Below are 15,517 nucleotides of genomic sequence, written 5' to 3' on the forward strand. Positions count from 1 at the left end.
CTCGTGCCAGGCAGGGGCTCTCAAGACCTCCTCTCCAGGCTTCCTAAGGGCATTGTCTCCTTTCAGCCAAGGGGCTAATCCATCCTCTTCTTCTCTAGATAGCACTGAGAGGCCCATTGAGATGTGATTTGCCCAAAGGCAATCCTCATCCCAGGACACAGCCAGGACAAAAACCCCAAGTGCTTGAGTCTGTTTTCATCCTCCTACTCTTCTACTCAATCCCGAGGGAAGGAAGGGCTCAAGTCTTCTCCCTGGGGGCTCAGGAAACCTCTGACACATCACACCTGTCACCTAGCTGATGTGAGCTGCTAGTGTCAAGGTTCTGAGAACTGAGTTATTTTCAGGATGATTCTGGTCATTTCCCTTCCTCCCTGGGTACCCTGAGGGCTTTGTGAGGCTAGTCTGGGTCCCAATTGCCTTTTCGCTGCAGAAAGTTGGCTTTGAAATAACTGTCTGGAACCTGGCATGGTCTCAGGCTGACGAAGCCCCACGTTCCAAGAAAGCCCTCACTATCTTTTCAAGGGGTTTTTCTCTAGTGATGAGAGGAGAGAAGATGCCAGGCTGTAAATCCATCCAGGAGGCAGTGTCCAGGGCTCAGAGACACTTCCTTTTATACCCTTTGCATATATATATATATATATATTTTTTTTTTTTTCAAATATCATTCATCGCTCCTCTGCTGCTGAGCAGTTGGAGATATGAAGTGTTCAGAATGGACTGTTGGGGCCACATCCTGAAGCTGTGAGGGCAGGTTTGGAGAAGCGTGTTGTGCCGATGATCTTTGTGTCGGCATTTACACGCATAGGCATATTCCCGTGGATTAGCTTTTGCCCCTGTGCCGAGCGCATGAGAGTTTTATCCGTAAAACGCCCTCTATAGGGGTAGGGTGACTCAGTGGGCTACCTTCAAGGCCTTAACTGCAAGGGAGTGTGCCCTGGGGCTGGCAGTTTGAGCTGAGGGAAGACTACTTTCTTCTTGGTCCTCAATTAAAGTGGACTCGGCACTAGGATTGAACACTGAGACCAGAGGGTGTGTGTGTGGGGGGTGGGGGGGGTGGTAAGAGTTGGCAGGGAGTCGCTCGGCCCGAGGTCGGCGCCGTTCTCGGTCTTTCTTGGTCCCGTGCGGCCGCATCTCCCGTGCCCGGCCGCGTCGGCCGGCGGGCCGGGGTGCCAGCGCGATTCCGTCCGCCCCAGCCTCCCCGACACCCCGAGCTCTCTTTGTCTCGGGGCAGAGGTGTGCGTGCAAACCTGCGTCGCGCGGCCCCCAGCTCGTGCGAGCGCGGGGGGCGCACCCTAGCTTCCCCGCTCTTTCGGCGGGGAGAGAGGACGAGCCGGAGCCGGGTGCTGTTTGGTCTGGAGCCGAGCGGGGCTTGCATTGATCCATTGATTGTGCGCGGTCTGCGCCTGACCTCCCTGCTCCCGGGGAAGCCGTCTCCATGGAGACCGGGCCCGCTCCCCCAGCGCCGGATTGTAAATTCCTGCAGGCAGCGGCCCGGCAGCCTGGGGAGGGGGCCGCCGCGCCCGGGCGCGCAGGGGGAGCGGCCGCCGCGCCGAGGCCCCATTTGAAAGAAAAAAGGGGCACGAAAAAGGAGGTGGTGGAGGAGGAGGAGGGGGGGGAGGAGGAAGAAAACGAAAAGGAGCAGAGGAGAGGAGGAGAAAGAGGAGGAGGAGGAGGAGAAAGGCGAAGAAAAAGAGACGGAGCCCGAGACGCGGAGAAGGAGCGAGAGAGGAAGAAAGAGAGGCAGAAAGGGCGTGTTTCTGGCGCGGCGTTTCCCCTCCCCTTTCTCAGGTCCCTCGCTCGGGCTCTGCGCGCTCTCCCGCCGCAGCTCTCTCCGGGCGAAGCCGGGAGTTGGGGAGGACTGGACGGAGCAGCCCCGCCGCCGCCGCCAGCTGAGCCCGGCTCGGACACGGCGGGGGCTCCCCTCCGTCCGCGGCGCCCGGCGCCCCCAGCCTCGTCGCGCCCTCCGCGCCGCTCTCCCCGGCGTCGGGCCGGGAGAAGCCGGCGGCATCGGGAGCCTCCCGCCCAGGGCGCCGCGCCCCCGCAGCCCCGCGCCCGCAGCCCCCGGCCGGGGCCCGGCGGGGCGCCCCCTGCCCTGCCCTCCTCTCCCCTCCCCTCCCGCGCGCGGGGGCCCGGCCGGCTTCCGCCCTCGCGGGGCTGCGACCCCAGCCATGGGCTCGGGGCGCGTGCCCGGGCTCTGCCTGCTGGTCCTGCTGGTCCACGCCCGCGCCGCGCAGCACAGCAGAGCCGCGCAAGGTAAGGCAGGAGGGGCGCGCGGCGGCGGGGCGGCGGGGCGGCGGGGCGGCGGGGCGGCGGGGCGGCGGGGCCCCAGGGCGGGCGCGCGGTGTCCGCGGGGCCGGGCAGGTGCCGGGAGCGTGCGGCTGTCAGAGCCCGGCGCCGTGCGGGGCCCCGGTCGGGGGGCCCGGACCTCTGGGGGCCCGGGCCTCGCGGCGCCGCGTCCTGGCCGCGAGGCTGGAGGAGCCGGGAGCGACCCCAGCAGTGAGACGTCTGCCCCCACCCCCGGGGCAGAAGTCGCCACGCACCTCAGCATTCTCCGCCCGCCTTCTGGGCCACCCCCAGCATCTTCGAAAGACTTCTTGTCTTCCAAAAGTACGAGAGAGAATCTTCTCTTCTCTCAGACATTGCCAGAAACTTTTGAGCTGTGGCCTGGAGAGACGGAGAGAATGAAACTTTCAAGCCACGCCGTGTATCTCTTCCCTTCACCCCACCCCCCACCCCGCCCCAACCCTCACGCGGAGTCAGACAAAATTTCCCAGTTGTTGTCTTATCAGTAGAAAAATGTCAAAGAAAAATAGGATCTTTCCTCGAAAGACCAGCTCGTCTCTCACTGGAAGGTAGGGGGCTGAAGAAGAGAAGAAAGATTTCTGACTGGCTACCAGCAAGAATGTCGCTTTTCTGCCTCTTTGGGGGAAATCTCTTTCCTCTTGCATGGCTTTCATTTCTTATCATAATATTTATTTATTAAGGCCTCGGGTTTCCAATTCCATTTAAATCCAGGTCAGAATTGCATTAAAATAACAAAGTAAAATTCCAGGCCAGGGAGCTCTGACAGGCCCCTCTAGGAATTAGAGAGCGAGCCAGGGAGGCCCTGCGGCCCCCATCCCTGACCCCAGGCTCGCTGCCCGGCGGGTCCGAGGCTCTGCTGGCAGAAACCAGGCTGGTGGGCTACAGTTCTCTTGGGGACAGCCTCCCCTCCCCGTTGACCTCTTGTTGCACCCTTCCCCCATCATGTCCTCACCCAGGAAGAGATTTATATGGACAAAAAGAAAATTCTTCCCGACAAGCCTTCGCTGAGGAGGATCTGATTCTGCCTATTGTCCCAGGGGCTCCTGAAGCCAAGCTAGGGTGTGGAAGTGGCTGAGCCAGAAGGGAAAGTTGAACTTGGGCATTGGGGAAGCCTGAGCCCCCAGCAGTCAGGTTGCTGTATCCTGGAGCCTGAGCGCCCGCCTGGCTCTTAGGCTGCTCTTGTGTACTGGATGGGCTCCCACTCCAGGTGAAAGGAAGGTGCTATACCAACACTGCCTCTTCAGCTACCTCCTTCCTCCAACCTGCCCTTTAAGGGAGCCCAAGTGGTGGAGATCCGCAGCTGTCACATACCAGAGCTCACCCCCACCCCCTGGCAATCCCAAACTGCCTCTTCTCCGGTCCTGGCTCCAGACAGCCCACTACCACTGCCACCCCCAGCCTGGGAGCAGCCCCTCTTGCACTGTGGATTTGCTTGTGTTTTCATAAACAAAGCTGGCTTTTGTAGTGTGTGCTGACTTACTCATAACATAGAATTAGCTGGGGAGTTTAGTCTGAAGGAAGGAACAGATTTCATTCAGTAATCTAGAGACAAGATAAGGGCCTCTTTCAAGTTGGAGCCAGTGTCTGTAGTGGCCCTAGTGAGACCGGGGGGCTGGGGGCAAGAGGGGGAGCAAACAGTATATCCAGGGAGGTTCCCAGGGCTGATGGAGACTCCTACAAGGGACAGGTGCCAAGGGGAGGTCAGCTCATCCTTTAGGGACAGAAGACTCAAGATCCCTCCACGGGAAAAAACAAAACAAAAAAAAGATCCCTCCACGGTGCTCCAGGGCTCCCTCTTTCATCAGACACCCTGCTAAATGCTGTGGAGGGCTAGGAAGATGCAGCCGGAGTGGAGTGGAGGCCCCTGCCCTCAGGGAACTTACATCCTAATAGTTGCATCCACTACTTATATTCAGGCCACACCTGCGCTGACTGGGCCACAGTTAGCTGTGTGTCTTCCTTCCTTCTGACCCTTGAGTCTAACCTGGCATAGAATAAAAGCCTGTCATTTCAGCTCCCTGTGATGCTGCTGTTCAGGAAATATACCAACTGGGGCTGCCAGAGATTGGCTAATGACAGGTCTGTTGGGTTAGAGGGATGTTTCCGTACCCAAACCTACAGACCAGTGCCGCGGGAAAGCCAAGTACTGACGGGGCACACAGTGGAGTGCTGCAGACACTCCTTGCTCCCAGACATACCTCCTAGGTATCCCCAGTGCCAGGAGGTGTGCCTTTAATGCCACATGCTTTTAAATAAAGCTCTGGTGGGTCTCTTTATATTACAAATACCCTCGGTAAATGTCTTGTGTGGTTATTATACCTCTGGGTATAGTGTGTGTGTATATATAGTATAGTTACTATATTTCAGTGCCTTTTCCCCAAAGACTCCATCCCACTAAAGAACTAAAGTGGAAAGGGATAGGGAGGAGGAGAGGGACAAGGAGGGGAGCCCTGAGTGTGCAAGTGCGTGTGGGGTGAGGTTCATCACGATCACCCACATGTGATATAGCTGGGTGTCTATGTCTATTGTGACTTGGTCATTAAGCCTAGAGATGTACATTTTAGTGTCTGAAAACTGTGTGTGGACGAATGGGTGGGTAAGCGCGTGTGACTGGGAATGAGTGGGCATGAGGGTACATGGTTTTGAGTGTTTTTCAAGTGCTCGTCTGTGTATTTTAAAGTAGACAGACTGGATAACCAAGATAATTGTTAACTTAAAAGCATTAATTTGCTTTGCTTTTTTTGGGGAGGGGGTGTGTGTGTGCAGCAGTGGTTAAAAAAGACCTAATCCTTGCTTAGGGCTCAGGTTACAGCTGAATGAAAAGGTCTCCTGGCCTCCCGGGGAAAACTTGTCCCCAGGGCGGGCTCAGGGAGAGCCAGCCTGGCCGCTTAGTTTACCTGGTTGTTTTCTCTTCTCATTAGGGATAAAATGTTGATAAAGTCGTGTATTTAGAGTTTCCCAGTAACACCATCCCCAGGACTGAGCCCGTTCATCTGGTGGCAAACAGTGTCTCTCTGTCTCCGTGCGTCTCTCTGGGTCTCTGTCTGGGTGTATGTGTGTCTCTCTCTTTCTTTCCCCCACCCCTCTCTTCCTCTTTAATGTGGCTGTTTCCTTTCCTCCCCGCTTCCCTGGGCTCCTGTGGCCAGCTCTTACAGTGAGGGGACTGTTCCTCCTAGCCCCTCCCTCCAAAATATGAAATGAAAACCATAACCGTGTCAGCGGGTGAGGGTGGCCCCGTGGGCAGCCGGCTATTGCCTGTGCCCCATCCAGGCCACACTGGGAGAGAGAGAAAGCAAGTCAGTCCCCACTCTTGGAGCCTGATCTTCAATCAGTTGCTTCTAAGCCTGTCTCTCCACCACCACCACCAACCCCCTCCATTTTTCCAGAAGGGTGGAGAAGGGGGGTGGACTGCTTAGAAATTCCTCAGGAATCCCTTTGACCTCTCTTCTCTCAGTGACATGTCCCCCGGGGAGGTGGGGGGGAAGCCTGGGGCCAGGGGAGGACTTCTTCACTTCTCACCCCTCATCTCCTTGAGTCTCCGCAGGGTGGAATGGGAGAGAGGGGAGCAAAAGACACCGACCGAGGCCAGAATTACTACAGGCGGACAGAAAAGAAAGTTATTAGCCACCCCTAAATGAGATTGTTTTCTGAAACCTTCAGGAATCCGAGAGCATGAGAACCGGTTTGAGATGTGAGCGGCTGGGACCTGTTGTAAAAGGAGCCGGCCCTGGGTGTGAGTTTGGGAATGTGAGGTGTGCATTCACTGGGGCATGCAAGCGTGCGTGTGCATGACTCAGGGTGTGTGTGTGTGTGTGTGTGTGTGTGTATGTGTGTCCGTCCATCCGTGCGTGTGTGCGTGCACAGTGCTCTGGTGAGAGGAAAAAGGAAGCAGGGAAATGTGCATTTTGTTTTCGTTGGAGAAGTAAAGAAGTGGAATGGCTTGGTCTGGTGCCTTCGATTGAGTGTGGGGGAAGGGAATGGATGGTTTCAGACACTCTTGTGAAGATGGAGCTGGAGGAGCTTGCTGCCTGAGCTCACCCCAGTCCCTGCCCCCGGCTCCTGTCCCCGCTTGTCAGGGTGTGGGCCTCCTTTGCCGTCCCTGTACCCCTAGGCACATGACCACTTGCAAGAAAGAGTCCCTGTCAGGGCTGGAAACTGCAGAGCTGCTCTGAGGCTGGCAGTGCCCGCAAGAGGCCCAGACCTGGGGACAGCTTCTTCAGGCTCAGTTATAAGACAGGAGTCTGCTGGGCCCTGGGGGGAGAAGTGATACGGCTGCCAACCCAGCGACGTCTGCAGGGTTGAGGATATAGGCACCTGGGTGAAGAGGGGACATAGACCCTCTCCTCTTCCCCAGTGGCCCCTCTGTCACCAGACTGGCCACTCTCCTCCTGTGCCCTATATTGCCAGCCCGACGTAGCTTGTGGTAGGGCAGTTAGTGCCAATGGGGTTAGGTAGATGCAGAGCCTGAGGACTGGGGCCTTTGAGGGAAAAACTGAAATTCCCTTCCTCCCTTGTAAATGGGCTAGAGTATTCAGCTCTGAGGTTCTGCACATCTTATCAAAATCCTTCTTGCTAGAAGACAGAAGACACCACAGCGAGGCTTGGTCCTGTCCCCAGACCTCCTCAGGCCTTCTCGCCTGACACTCAGGCCCTCTTCTCCCCATCTGCTTAGTTTTCCTGGTTGTTTTCTCTTCTCATTAGGGATAAAATATTGATAACGTTGTGCATTTAGAGTTTCCCAGTAACACCATCCCTGGACGGAACATGTCCCTGCCACTTGGCTACTCATCCTTTCTTCCCCCACCCCTGTTTCCTGGGGCCCAAAGTACTCAATAGTTTCGTGTCCTCAACTAGAGTGCCCCCTCCCCGCCCGGGAAAACAAGTGTGTGTTTCTGTGCCTGTGTGTGGATGTGTGTGTACCCAACAACTTTGGGAAGTTGAGCTGCAGTGGTTGTGTTCTAGAAACTGAATACTGTCTAGGCAGGGCCCCTAGGCCCCAGCCCCTGGTCCTATACCGTATATTCTCAGATCCAAGACTAGCCCTCTGTGTTTTGCTCCAGCTGAAACATCTCCCCTTTATACACCAAGGTACTGTTCTGTCGTTGCCATTGGGTTTGGCCCCAGAGGTGAAGAGATGACTCCTAAATAGGGGGCTGTGGCCCTCACTCTCAACTACAGTCTCCCCTGCGGCTGTAACCACAGCCCTAGACAGCTGTGGGGTTTGGATTTCAGAGCCTCAGGCCAGGGGCTGTCCACATCTGGTCCCTGATGGTGACAAGCTGAGGAGAGACCTGGGCAGGAGGTGCTGGAGCTGGAGGGAAGATCGAGAATAAGGCCAGAGATGGAAGGAATCCCTGGGTGAGGGTGGAGCGTCAGGATGGATGTGTGGGCATGGTGGAGGGGGCCCTGGGAGAAACGGGGAGCTCAAAGGACAGATCCTGGGGAGCAAGTTGACAGAGAGGACGTTTTTACAAGTTTCTAATTATATTTATTTGGAGTTTTTCCTCTGGCGGTTTGAAGCTGTTAACAGCAGGAACCTGTATCCCTGGTGTTTGTTTTTGTTTCTAACCAGCTGCTTGGCCCAGCAGAGTGAATCCAAGTTGGAGACACCTGCCCACGGCTGCTGCCCACCCCTTCTTCGCTGCAGCTCTGTCTGTGCCCACCCTGGTACACTGCCCTCCTTCCCTGCCTGCCACTCTGCGCTCCCCTCCTTCCAGCTACCCCCATGCCCAAAGCTGGTCTCCCAACAGGAACATCCAAATGGCAGCTCCAAGACATTCCCTGGTTACGTATCGAATGCTTGCTTCATGCCTGTGCTTTGCACTGAGTTGGGGTGGTGGGGTGCACAACAACGACTAAGGCGGGGATTCCTCCCTCGGGTGTTTATGGACCATAATGCGTAGTGACTAAGCACTGGACTGGGAGTCAGGAGACCCAGGGTCTGGCTCTGCACAAGGTGTTCACTCTTATCCTCTCTGGGCTTGTTCTCCGTCTGTGTCGTGAGAGACAGGACCATGTGAAGACCATGCGAAATAGCCTGAGTCAAGGCTCTATGCACATAATTATGCACCATCTGATATCATCATCGTCATTCATGCTGTCATTTTCTCCATCAATGTAAAGAGAGAAGGCTGATAACCATGAAGCTGGAGCTTGCCTTGGCCCACTGCCTGCCTCCCTGCCCCTGTCTTTCTAGTGCTCTGTTCTTTCCTTCCTACCCATCCTCTAAAGGCCTCTGAATGGGTGAAGACTCTCAGGTTCAGCCCTGCTCCCATCCGGTCACCTCTGGTCACTCTTCAGTCAGGCTGGCTCAGCTTATATAATAGGAAGGGTCCTTTTTTTTTTACAAAAGAAGCAAATGCTCTGTGTCCTCTCCTTGGGGTCATTTGTGTGGTTTACTGGATTCTCTCCAGGCATTCCTTAGTCCTGCCTATGCTTTGTCCAGGCCGAGGATGGGCCCTGGCTCCAGCTGAGGTCACAGAGTCGCATCCCAGTTCCAGATTGGGAAGGCAGCCTGAGGAGCCAGAGCTGGGAAGCCAGGCTCTACCAGTTTCCCTAGTTGCCCTTTTGATCTAGAGGTAGAGCACATGCACACATACGCAGGTTAAGGTGTCATGGCCAAAGCCTGGGCTGGTCCTACTTTGGATGTTACTTATGTGTGGGAGGCAACAAGGAGGAAAGGATAAGTGAACGGACCAGAAGCAGCAATGGTATGCTGGTGTCAAGTGGACTCTGGGGCCCTGTCATCCCGTGCTAGTTAGCACTGAGGCTGGGGAACATCTATTGGACAAAGATGCTCCAAAGAGATGCCTGAGCAGCTCCAGATAATATCTGAAGCCCCTGGGAGCCTATGGATCCTACAGAATTCCCTAGGAATCCTACCCTCGATTCATTGGTCCCAGTCTCTTCTGGCCTCAGCATCACCAAATGGATGTGTTTAAGTGGGTCTCTTATTTTCCCTGAGTTTCCTATACTCCTACCCTTAATTTAAGACTAAATTTCCTAGGACTGTGCTCCACCTAGAACAACCGTGGGGTCACAGGAAAATAAAAAGCTTTTTCCTTGTGGTAACAGAGAATGGAGAAGATGACACAAATGTGGACCTCATCTACTCACCCATCAACCCATCCTCCTGTCTGTCATTTACATCTTGTTCACTGCTGGATGCCCAGCTCCTAGCGCAGTGTTTGGCATGTTGCTGAATGCATGTTCTCAGCCCCTAGCTGCTATGTGGGTTTCAAAGATTATCAGAAGCCCTGGCCTCAGGGAGGTTTCAAGAGGGAGATAATACATGTGACCTAAAAGTTAAATAATGTACAAGCAGCATGTAATAGGCATTACAAGACTGTGGCCAGGCAATAAGAGAGCCTGCACTCAGCCCAAACACCCTGGGGTAACCTGGCTTGGGCAGGAAGGATGTCATAGAGGTCATTAGGACACCAGGCGGGCTGCTTTGGACCTTCTCACTGGACCCAGCAAATCTGCCCACAACTCCCCCCGCCCCAGACACTGAATGATAGGGACACTACGGTGGTAATGGTGGTAATGTAAAAGTGAGGTGGACTCTCCCTAGGGGTGCCTGCTTATCTGCAGCCTGCATTCTGCATTTCCATTTGTTGTTATTCCTGAGCTGGACCAGAGCAAAATTCTGAAGCAGACAGAGTATTTCCTTGGCGGGGGCGGGGGGGGGGGGGTCTCCTGCTTCCATTTTGAGGTATACTTCCCCATCCTTGGAGGGAATCTTAGGGCTGCCCATGTTCAAATAATCCACCCTTTCAGGGCTGCCCTCTCACCCTCTATACGCCACCCCCCACATCCCAGCCTTCCTCCCTGCATTGAGCAGAATTTAAGGAGCGCTCTGCAAGGCACTGAAGCAAATCCAGAAGAAATGTCAGGTGGCACTGGGGAAAGCTACTGCAGTTACAAATCAGTGCTTTCAAGACAGAGAGGGTGAGGCAGGGAGGTTCTTACTCATCTGGGGTATCTCGACAGCTACCAATCTCCCCTAATTCAGCTTTTGATCCAGCCCCGTACTTGAGGTGGGAATAAAGGCACAAAAGGATAACTCTCACAAAGGATCGTGGAGGGTAGCTTTTTGGTTCCCAGCTGGCCCCTCGCCCACTTCACCCTCTTCCTTGGGCAGTTCCCAGCGTGGTGGAGTAGTCAGGCAGTGGAGAAGGTACCTTCAGGTATGTGTCTCCCCAACATGCCCTGTACCATCACATGCTCTCCTGCGGCTGCACGTCCCCACACCGGGCCTGTAGTAGGGCCTTTGATGAAACAAAGGAGGAGCAGAGTTGGGGGTTAAGAAATGATACTGGGGAGAAAGTTGGAGAGGGAATAAAAATAGCAGACCTTTTTGAGCACATACTGTATGCCTGCACTGCAGTGCTAAGTACTTGATAAGTATTAACTCATCTGATGCTCACAGCAGCCCCATGAGGAGGTGCTATTATTACTAAATGTGTTTACAGAGGAGGGAGCAGGTAAGTTCAGAGGCTGGCCCAGGACCACACGGACACGGGTGGAGCTGGCATTTGCACTGACACAGTACCACTCCAGAATCTGTTTTCTCAGACACTCTGTCAGCTTGCTTCCCAGCTCAGGCAAATGGTCTGTTCACATTATTTGAGATGGGAAAGGAAGACAGACCACAGCCCAGCCCAACCTCACCCTTGAGGTCCTGATGCAGCCGGTCTAGGAGAGTGCCTAGACATCCACATTTTTTTAAACGCCCCCAGGGAATCCCAGTGTGCAGCCAGGGTTGAGAACCACCAGTCTAGACCAATCCATGTCCAACTAGCATCAACTTGTTTGTCAGGCCAGTAGTAAATACTTGCTCCCTGAGAGCTATGATGAGACTATGCCTATGGGTATTGAAGGGATCACCGAATGGACAATTCTGGGTGGGCAGATGTGGTGGAAGGGTGCTCTGAAAGAATGAACTGGCAAAAGGAAGAGACACTGGATATAATTTAGGGTCCTTTTTCAGAGCTCTGTTTTGTTTATTTATTTTTAGAGAAGGGGAGGGACAGAGGGAGAGAATCTCAAGCAGAGCTTCATGCCCAGTGTGGAACCTGATGCAGGGCTTGATCTCACAACCCTGAGATCATGACCTGAACCTCAATCAAGAGTTGGAAGCAAACTGACTGAGTCACCAGGAGCCCCTCAGAGCTCTGCTTTCGGCCTGAACTGATTCAAAAGATTCCATTCAAATGGTTGAAGGGTCCCGTCCTTGGTGAGTGACCAGCCAAGTGAGGAAAGCTGACCATGCCACACAGGAGCATTAGCAGAGCGGCTCAGCAATGGCAGCAAGTGAGCAGAGGCAGGCTGAGTCCCCTGGGACCAGGAACTCTTAAGGAATAGGGCTTAGCAGGAAGAGCTTTGGGGGAGACAATTCTGAGCCAGATTTGGGAAGCCAGGAACAGTGTGGCTAGAAAAGAGAAGACTGTGTCTCAAATGTGAAGAATGAGATGTGTGTGAATGTTTGCACAGGGGGAGAATGCTTAGATGTTGTAGAGGGAGGAGGTAAGAGATAAAGACTTTCAGAGCTGAGACTCTTGGCTGGAGAGGGATAAGAACCATGAGTGGGAGGTGAGGGAGTGGGTAGGACGGTGGGAAGAGCCCAGCTGTTGGAAGGGTCTAAAGGTTCTGCCAGGAAGCCTGGGTTTGCTGCCATCAGTATCAGTGGCACTCAGGTACTAGCAAGCATTGAACTGGAGGCAAAGCAAAGAACTGAGAGCCCAGATAGTCTGGTGTAGACTCAAGCGAAGCACCCAGTAATTGGGAGACAGGCCTGTTCCTTGGAGATGGCCTAGAGGAAAGGCTTGCTGATGGGTTTCCAAATTGCCCTACTGGCTGCTGGGTAAGGGATGGTGAGAGACAGAGAGGGCTCAAAGCAGGATGGACAGGATGATTATTAGTCACTGGGATTGTCCAATGCCCCATGCCAGCCTCAAAGACTCACAGGGCATGGATATAAATGTGGGGACAGAGAATAAGGACTGGGACCTCTGGATACCTTGTCTTAATGCGTTTAGCCACACTTGAAATTTCCTCTTTCCTCTTCTGACAGTCAAATGCTTAGCCAGTCTCCAAAACTCAACTTGAATCCCACGCCTTAGGAAGTTTTTTGGTCCATCCCACACCTAGGAGCATCCCTTATGAACTCCAAGAGCAGTGCTCCAATAGAACTTCCTGTGATTGGGATGCCTGGGTGGCTCAGTGGTTGAGAGCATCTGTCTGCCTTTGGTTCAGGTCATGATCCTGGGGTCCTGGGATCGAGTCCCATATCGGGCTTCCTGCAGGGAGCCTGCTTCTTCCTCTGCCTGTGTCTCTGCCTCTCTCTGTGTGTCTCTCATGAATAAATAAATAAAATCTTTTTTTTTAAAAAAAAAAAGAACTTCCTGTGATGTCTGAAGTGCTCTCCATTAGTGGTAGCCATTCGCCACGTATGGCCACTGAGCATTTGGCCTAGTGCAACTGAGCAACTGAATTTTAAATTAATTTAAATTTAAATGGCCACTTAATGCACTAGGCCAAGTGCTCAGTGGCCAAACTTGGCTAATGGCTACCACTAATGGAGAGCATTTCCGACATCATAGGAAGTTCTATTGGAGCACTGCTCTCAGAGTTCATAAGGGATACTCCATCAGTTGGGCCTACTGATACTCCACATAGCCTCTATCTACTATCTACTATCCTTCTTGCCTTCTCTCATGAACTAGTCTTCATGCCCGCCTTCTCTGTTCTTTCATCTGCAGATGAATTCCCAGAGTGGGCCAGCAGGTAGACACCATGATTGTAGAGCCTGAGGTGGAGAGTAAGTGTGAGTTACAGCAGTTGGTCATGGCGGACTGCCGCAGAGGAGTCAAAGAGAGAAAGTAGAGTGCAGAGCTGAATAGAAGCCCAGAAGATTGGAGGCAGGATTTTGGGGGCATTCTTCCAAATTTCCGTTCTCTTCACCCCACGAAGCTTTGGTCCTGCCCCCGAAGTACTTCTTGAAATTGGGAAGCAGAGGACAATGAACTATTTCAAGCAATGATTCACGAGTGTCTAAGTTGGAGTGATTCCTGGTCCACTCGTTCATTCATATTCAGTAAAAATCAAGCACCTTTAGGATTTGGATTCCATAGCTTGGTGATAAGGCCTGAGAATCTGCATTTTCACAAAAGCCAGGCAACTCTGCAATCCTCTTCTCTTGGTCACAAATACCATTCCTTTATTGGCAGGTTGCTACTTATACACTTGGGTTCCCCAGTTCACAGCTAGAAGTAGCATCTTCCTCCTCTGATGTTCCTTTTCACAGAGATTCTCAGTCCTGGCTGCACGTTAGACTCACTGGGGAGCTTTTGAAAAATACTGTGGGCTTGTTGACTAAGACCTCTGGGGATGGGTCTGGGCCTCTCCTAGGGGAGTTAACTCTGATGATGTGTAGCCAGGGTTGAGGACCCTGTCACCTTGTCTCTAATGTCTCTGTGACTCTCAACCACACCCTACCTCATGTTACTGGTCTCTCCTTTAGGCTGGGCTGAGTCACCTCGGAGCCTCCACAGCCTTCATCATAGTACCTTCCACAAATACACCCTGTAGAACAATTTTCAACCGAATGCAACATGTTGCCATATTTTAGTTCTGCTCTATGCATACCATAACACTGCCACAGAAGTTGGAATCTTTTGCCCAAAGATGATAAATGATACTCTCTGCTATGTCCTTGGAGAACCATTCTCTTTTTTGCTAGATCTTGGCTGGCCTCTTCGTTTAGCATAGCTCTGGGAAGAGCACCTTGTGTCAGAGCGAAAGCCAGGAGTGAGATGAGTACCCTGGGTTAGATGGAAGAGTTCAAGGTGGCGGGCTGAATGAGCCTGAGTCAGCTGGAGAGCCAAAGGGCTCCACTGATCAGGCTTCAGGTTGCTGGTACCAGCCCCTGCCAGGTCCTGGTCCCTCTGCTATTGGCAGCACAGGGGCTGAGGGAAATCTTCTAGGATGGAACTTCTTTCCTTTAAAGATTCTTGGCGCCTTAGTGGGCAAGTGGGAGCAGGCCTGGTCTCAAGCAGAACTGTGAGGCAGATGAGGATTTCTCAGGTGCCCTGTCTCCTCTGTTTCTTCCTCCTTCAATTACCAAGGGCCACTGGACCCTGCCGCTTTCTCAGAGGCCACTGTCCCTGTGCTTCTTCTCTTCCTCCCACCCAGCCCCCTTCTAAGCCTGCTCATAAGAGAGGTGAACTAATTCACACTGAATTGAATATTTCTAATAAAGGTAAGTGTGCTACCTAAGGGTTTTTGTTTTTGAATTGGAGTGTTTCTTTTTTTTTTTTTTAATTGGAGTGTTTCAAATGATGGAATTTTAGCTGTCACTGTGGATTAAGTATTTCTGAGGGGAGTGGGGGGGTCTTTCTGAATTCCTGAAATTACAGAGTCAACCCACTGTGAAATCGGGAGGGTGTGGACGAGCATCTGTCTCTGGAAGGGTCACTGTGTCTATTTTAGAGGAGAGAGGATTTTGCCCTTGGGGAACCACCTTCAAGGCACCTGTGGAGTGTGCTGACCATCTCATGTGCCCCCTCTGCCCCTGCCAGATGTGGATGAATGTGTGGAGGGGACCGATAGCTGCCACATTGATGCTCTCTGCCAGAACACCCCGCGGTCCTACAAGTGCATCTGCAAGTCTGGCTACACGGGGGATGGGAAACACTGCAAAGGTGAGGCTGGGAGGGTGCTGGGGAGGGGGACCTGCCTGAGAGGGGAAATCGGTGCCACACCAAGGCCTGCAATCCCTGCCACCGGCAGGAGGAAGAGGCTTGGGAGGGGAGGCTGTTTTTTCCCTGAGAGGGCACCACAGAGGCCAACTGAGGCTCTGGTGGTAAGAGTTCACAGCCTCCCAGCTAGGGTGGGAGGGGGATCCAAATCCTGAGATGAAGGCCGGAGGTGCCCTGACATTGGGACCTCCATCTTTAGACCCTCCTACCATTCCCACATAGGATGAGAACAGACAGTTCACCGCAGGGGAAATTCGTACCGTAAACAAACACAGTCTTCCCCTCTCATAATTAAAGCAATGCAAATTAAAGCACTCTTGAGATGTTATTTTAGATTTATGACCTTCCATGTTGGTAAGACTTTAGTGGACAAGGTACACTCATTAATTCTTGGTGACATTATAAATTGAAGAGTGATTTTTTGTCAGGCCTAGCCAGAATCTGAAAAGGTA

At 53.2% G+C, this 15,517-nt stretch overlaps 1 protein-coding gene across 5 annotated transcripts in view; it reads left to right on the plus strand.

Moving 5' to 3' along the window:
• Positions 1-1,674: 1,674 nt before the first annotated feature.
• The window catches only part of SCUBE3 (signal peptide, CUB domain and EGF like domain containing 3), a 34,099-nt gene continuing 20,256 nt past the window's right edge, over positions 1,675-15,517 (plus strand). For 4 of the 5 annotated variants that reach the window (XM_072730683.1, XM_072730655.1, XM_072730646.1 and 1 more), the window contains exons 1-2: positions 2,025-2,253; positions 14,886-15,008. In XM_072730683.1, the coding sequence (XP_072586784.1) occupies positions 2,169-2,253; positions 14,886-15,008 (208 nt within the window). In that variant the 5' untranslated portion in view covers positions 2,025-2,168. Of the gene's footprint in view, positions 2,254-14,885; positions 15,009-15,517 lie in introns of all 5 variants that reach the window. The other variant, XM_072730674.1, reaches the window with a different exon arrangement.

Source organism: Vulpes vulpes, chromosome 1 (assembly GCF_048418805.1).
Source record: "Vulpes vulpes isolate BD-2025 chromosome 1, VulVul3, whole genome shotgun sequence".
NCBI classification, from domain to species: domain Eukaryota; kingdom Metazoa; phylum Chordata; class Mammalia; order Carnivora; family Canidae; genus Vulpes; species Vulpes vulpes.